Source organism: Micropterus dolomieu, linkage group LG07 (assembly GCF_021292245.1).
Source record: "Micropterus dolomieu isolate WLL.071019.BEF.003 ecotype Adirondacks linkage group LG07, ASM2129224v1, whole genome shotgun sequence".
Lineage (NCBI taxonomy): Eukaryota > Metazoa > Chordata > Actinopteri > Centrarchiformes > Centrarchidae > Micropterus > Micropterus dolomieu.
This window is the reverse complement of record NC_060156.1, coordinates 8,214,102-8,220,432: the sequence shown is the minus strand read 5'-3', so window position 1 is coordinate 8,220,432 and position 6,331 is coordinate 8,214,102. Positions and strand designations below refer to the sequence as shown.

The following is a 6,331-nucleotide window of genomic DNA, read 5'->3' as shown; positions in this document are numbered from 1 at the left end:
ATTGTTGTGTGACCTGGTGTATCCATATTTTCCCTGTAGTTGTTAATTTCTTTCCGTGCTATGAAAGTCCTCATCCCTCCATAAGGAGGGAATGGGGTGTAGGGGCTTTCCTTTTAAGGAAATATATGTGATTCTAGTATCATGACGCAGCCAGGGGAGGAAACAACAAATAATAGCTGGACTACTGTATCTGCCACCGGAAGGAATGGTAAACATGTTACTGTAAGCTCTAAGCTCCCTGGGGAGCAGCACCTTCATTAACACCTCGCTGTTATCTGATACATTTCTTAATGATTCTTTGCTTTTCATTCTATCATCTTCTTTAGCAGAGCAGCAGTAGTAAGAAGGCGAATTCTTTCCATCACATGTGTCTGTGATAACATGTTGATGGCTTCAAAAATTCTCTCACTATTAAAATTTAAGTTGCTGTTGTGTGGGGCAGCTTTCTCCACGGCATCCACTCGCCATGTTGAACTTCTGTTTAGTTTCCGGTGGCCAGAAAATGAGACTTTCCATATATCCTAAACTGATGCTTCATGTGTAGGCTAAATGATATAAGGCCACAGAGGATGCAGGAGCAGCAGCCTGCATCAATCCAGTAATACGCGTTTAATCTGTTGATACAAACAACATCTTGCACGGAGGTGGCAGGGCGGGTCTTGCCGTTTTCTTGCTGCAAACCCGAAATAGTCTTTCTCCAGCGGTGGAAGCTCACAGACTGAATGGGAAGCTGCCACAGAGACACAGAAATACAGGACATTGACCCGGTGGTTTTCAAAATAAAAGCACAGATTTCGCTTAATTAATTTGAAGAGTTTGTTTTATGGACTGACTACTTGCCCAGAGTGTTTGTGTACCTGTAACATGTTGACAATATGGTCCTCTCAATCACCTCCTCCTAGAATCCCCAAAAAGGCACACCTTCGACATGTAAACAAGGCCAAGCAACTCAACTATGCAGGGAAACATAGGAACTGGGGTGCAGAAATATGGCAGCTTGCTCTGCAGTCAACATTTTAAATATTTGGCCACAGCAGAAGGCACTTGTACCACAGAGGGCTGGAGAACGGTACAAGAAAGATGTCTGCATGTGAAGGTTCTTTGCAAGTTTGGGCTTGCATTTCTGCAAACGAAGTTGGGGATATGGTCCGAATTATTAGTCTCCTCAATGCTGAGAAGTGCAGATTCTTTGTAATCATGCAATACCATCAGAGAGGCATCCGTTTGGCCTCAGATTTATTCTGCAGCATGAAAACGGCCCCAAACATACACTGAAAGCCATTAAGAACTATCTTCAGCGTGAAGAAGAACAAGGAGACCTAAACGTTATGGTATGCTCCAACAGAGCCCTGATCTCAACATCATCGAGTCTGTCTGGGATTAAATGAGATAAGAAAAGCAATGAAGCTGCCTAAAGTAGTTGTACAAGAAGTTTGGGCCAACCTACCTTCTGAGTTTCTTCAAAAACGTTTTGCAAGTGTACCTAGAAGAAGTGATGCTGTTTTGAAGGGAAAGGGTAGTTACACCAAATATTGATTTGATTTAGATTTTTCTTTTGTTCACTCACTTTGCATTTTGTCAATTGATAAATATAATCTGTTACATGTCTCATGTATTCTAAATTTACAGAATGTTTTGACACTTTCCCAAAACCTTTTGCGCAGTAATGTACATATATTTCATGTTAGATTAATGTGCTTTTGTGCATATCTGATTACAAGACAGCTTGTTGAACAGATCTGAGACCAAAACGTAATAATTTATGGCATTATCTAAAGAATAAACTGAAGATATTGTGCCAATAACAGGCACATGCACATAGGCTATATTTTCAAAATCTTTAACATGTTATTTCTTATAATGACATTCCTTTATAATTTATATATTATTTTGGGTCAATTATGTTATAAAAAATCTTAATGACAGAATAGACGTTTACATTATTATTTTATTTAGTATGTATTTTGACAGTTGGATTCATCAGACATTTTATTGTTTTACTTTGAAGTTAGAAGCGGAAGTGCAGTAATCGGTTGAGTCCGTCTTGACGGTTGGTGGAAGGCGAGGCCCGTCTTCGCCATTCTGCTCCGCTGTGTGAAAACTCACGATACATCCCAGACTGTACAACATCTGGACATCTGCAACTGAAGTCAGAAATACACAAGCCTGGTCTGCGAGGGAGCGGAGCGATGCTCGGCATTACTGAAATGACAAACGGGTGAGTGAGAACTTTAAAAGTGTTTCCCGAAAAGAGACAGTTGCCTGATAAGTTGTGAAGATGACAGTTTATCGCTGGAAGAAAAAGAAACACAGCCCCGGTTTGTTCCACTCTCAAATGGGCCTGGAAAACTGTAATGATTAACCCATATAAAAATCTCCTACGTTAATATTGCGTTTCACTTACAAAACCCTGGGTTATGTGCATCGCAGAAACTTGCTTTTATCCCGGAAAGTTAAAGTCCGTTAGTAACACAGCTGTGTGTAGCTAACGTCGTTAATGAACTTTAATGTTGTAACGTTAGCTTCAATCTCAATTTGGTTTTAAAGTTGCTCGCTGGCGCCCTCCACCGTGTTATTGATGTATGCTTTTAGTTGGCGGGTTACTGTGTGTGTGCACAGGTCACATTTTTCTTGAAATAGTAAACTGTTTATCAGATGTATGCAGAAGTAAAACCTACACGTACAGACCTGTTAAACTGTCGTTCAGTTAAAATGACAAAATTCTGAATGGAGTTTGGTTTGAGAAGAACCTGTCCGTTGAAGTTTATCTTAAAATAACGTGTTTCCTAGATTAACGTTACATGTAGATGTCTTACAGCAGGGTCAACAGGTCTGAAAATAATGTATATTTAAATATTATTGTTGCTAACAATGCAAAAAAACTTAATATGCAGCATTACTGTAGCATAAATGTCAGATACATTAGCAATAATTAAAATACAACTTCAGGAAAATCAGTAGGCCTACAGTTTTGTTTAGTTGAAGTTGGATTTAATATTTCTAACCCATGTAGACCAAAACTGTCTGAAAGGAGGAAATCCAAGAAGCAACAGAGACTCTGTTGCATAATTCCTTTATGAAAAGGTATCCTCCCTGTTGCCAGTAGGTTTTAATAAAATATGTCAATACATGTGTGGAGCTACTCCTTTTCTTCTTTCTTTCATACTTGCTGTGTGTGTGTTGCTTTTGAGCTAATTAGACTCCCTCTTGGGAGGATACAATTTTATTGCATTATTAAGGCATTTGAATGCTTTCTGCTTTGATAATCACACTGCATTTATTTTCACTTGATTCATTCAATTGTTAAAGCTTGTAAGGTGGTGTTGGTGAATACATCCACACGTATTCCAGCGTTATCTCAATATTTATAGTATTTCCCCCAAATATTTGCTTTATTTGAAAATCCATGTTTTTCACAACCTCTACCAAAAAAGTCTCTACTTTATCTGGCTTTCTGGAATCATTTCCATAGTCACACATCTCACATAAAACAAATCTCAGTTGTCAGTGTTTCCCACAGATTGACAGCGTAACTGTGGTATTCTTTGTGGGGTGCATCAATAGTGATAAATGATCAGTATATATTTTATGAACGGAAAGAATCGTTAATATGTTATTACACTTAGTAAAAGTACCATTTCTTGAGATTCAGCAAAAACATGTGGCGTTAACCGCGTTGTGTCCTAAAAGGACCTTTAGAAGTGAATCGCATAATTCGGCAACAACGATATTGTAGGCTACCTACCGAAATTTGCATCCACCTCTTTTCTCAGTAACAGAGCCTTACCTCCTGCGAGGACACCGTGGGAGCAAGGCCTGATCATTGTTATAAACTCACAGTAAGCTCACGCAGATTGCGTCTGACTTGACGGCGCTGTTTTTATTCCCCTATCTATCAAGTCGGCGAAAGTCAGCCAGTTATCTCGAGCGCACCTGTAGACTACCTGCGGTACTACAGCGTGGTAACTTCGACAGGTGTTTTCCAAAGTTAACATAGCTCTCCTTATTAGCTAGGCTCCTTACATGCTTGCTAATAACTGTTTTGAAGATGGATCTCCGACATTGACAGCGTTGTGTTGGACAGATTTGTGCAGCTGTGTTTATGATACCAACCATTAAATTCACAGATGGGTCTGTGCTGCAATCAAGAACGATTTTAAAATGGGTCGCCAAATTTACTCTGGCGGCTGTTAATCTACCTGGGCGGCCCGCCCAAGTAAAGCCTATGTATGGGAAACACTGCCGGTTCTGAATGAATTAGACTTTATGAACTGAATGATTGAATTGTGAAGAATCAAACTGATCTAACGATGCGTAGCATGTCCATATTGACAAAACTTTAAACATTTATATTTGTGTGTGGGATCTAAGGAGTTTAGAACTAGCTCGAGAGGGTGACCCGGTTGGCTTTTAGGGGCTTTATACATTCAATAAACTTCTATGAAAACCAGATTAGGCGTCTAATTGAGACCAGTGTTTATTTGTCAAAGCAAGGAGCCACACCAGGCCAGTAAAAGGGACAGGCATTTAATTGGGACTATAATTGAAGGTTTACGGTAGTTCAAAAGTTCAGCGAAATCCTCCTGTATATTGTATCGTATATATATTGTGGTTTGTCCACACTAATGGCACAGTGTTAATAATCAAAAGCCAATGTAGCTTTAAGCAATTAGATATATTTATGTCAACACACACATTTGACAGAAGTGATTAAATAAGAAAAGAGGATGGTCCTCCAGGCGATCAACCTCCTCCCTGCACAGGAATTTCCACACAAACTCACTGGACAGTACGCACTGTTTTCTAAACCACTTCCTGCCCATCCGTTGCTTGGTGACTGCTATTCAGAGCAGTGTCTTTTCTACCAGTGTGAGGGCTACTCTGTGCGCTGCTGAGTTAATTATGGCCTGGGATGAATCTGGCTTTTATAAAGCGCACTCAGGACTCTAAACGCTGGAAGAGGGTGAGTCTTTTAAAGGCCTGCGGATTGCTGCATTCCCAAAGCATTACATTTTGATCTGCTTCCACTCTGTGTTGATACAACTAGAGCTTAGAGTCCCAGTCTCCAGTGTGGACTTGTCCTTGTTTGGAAGAACGGTGAACTTGTGAGACGTAGGATTTGGACTGTGTGGTGTGAAGGAGTGTGAAATGTTTATTGCAAGTAACACACACTGTAGCATATTGATACATTAAATTATTGACCTGAGGTACAGTAAGTTTCTAGAGTCATTTCATTTGGTTGGAGGACTTGTCTGTCCCATGATTTAGAAGCACAATAAAGGCCCACCACTGTCTTCACATTAAAATGCATTTATTATGAGGCAGACTCAATTGTAGATTCATGCATCAACATTTGCTTACTGCAACAAATGAACAGAACAGAAGAGGCACCTGCTTTGACAAAGCTTTTACTGCTTTCGTTAATGATAAATATTATGCACAAGGAAGAACTGTCTTATGCATTACTGTGTGACACATGGGTGAGCTAAAACTATGAGATCTGACTCAGAAAATGGACTTTCTTCATAAGAGATAGTCAAAATATTATCTTGCTATGTCGAATACTTTTTCATATGTATTTGTTTTCCACAAAGGCGACACAATGGTGTGTGTTCTCCTGTTTGCGCTGGCCCACACTGCTGTGAAACTAGACGTCACTGTGGTTTCTGTTCACAAGAAGAGGTTCTGAAGGGTTGTCTGTGTGATCGCTATAAGAAATACTAACATGCTGTTGTCATTGAGTTTTTCTTCGTAGTATAATGTATGTAGTGTGTGTATTTAAATACACCAATGATTAATAACTGCTTGACCGATACAGAAGGAAGTATGGAGTATGGCTGTGCAAAGCTCCCCTACAGATTCATAAGTCAGCTATCTGCAAGAATTGCGTCACCTTTCCAGTGAACAGTGAAGAGTCATGCAGACGCTCAAAATACCAGCAGCTTACATCTGTTTTCAGGCCGTCATGTCAGGTTATTCCTAGAAAATGTTTTTTAATACTGCAGATATTTTTATTTATATGTTAATGCTTTTTTTGCACGCATTTCCTAATGCTGTGATCCCAACTTTCCTTCCAATACATTCTGTAAGTATGGCATTGCAAATTAGGTGTGTTTACCTATTTTTGTTAGCTTTATTGTTATTTACATAGTTTTTGCATCAGCCAATTTCCATAAAATTTCTATTATTTTGTTGTTAAGTAACACAAGCAGTTGTGAAACAGTCAGATTTTTTTCCTACTATAAATGCGTTGAGACAGAGATGTGTTACATATTTCCAGGCACACCCATGATTATGTGTAGTCAGTGTGGTCGCTGCGTTTGAACTTTAG

The 6,331-nt window shown here is 39.4% G+C and overlaps 1 protein-coding gene and 1 long non-coding RNA gene across 5 annotated transcripts in view; one reads left to right on the top strand and one right to left on the bottom strand.

The window, feature by feature from the left end:
- Positions 1–1,930: 1,930 nt before the first annotated feature.
- Positions 1,931–2,534, bottom strand: LOC123973573. Its single transcript, XR_006825644.1, has 2 exons — positions 2,405–2,534; positions 1,931–2,202 (listed from the first exon to the last, which is right to left on the bottom strand). It is a non-coding gene; the product is annotated as an uncharacterized LOC123973573 (long non-coding RNA).
- lims2 (LIM and senescent cell antigen-like domains 2) overlaps positions 2,048–6,331 on the top strand; it is a 31,987-nt gene continuing 27,703 nt past the window's right edge. Inside the window, exon 1 of one of the 4 annotated variants that reach the window (XM_046053727.1) lies at positions 2,048–2,218. In XM_046053727.1, the coding sequence (XP_045909683.1) occupies positions 2,190–2,218 (29 nt within the window). In that variant the 5' untranslated portion in view covers positions 2,048–2,189. Of the gene's footprint in view, positions 2,219–4,824; positions 4,964–6,331 lie in introns of those variants that run through there. The other 3 variants (XM_046053730.1, XM_046053726.1, XM_046053728.1) reach the window with 3 other exon arrangements.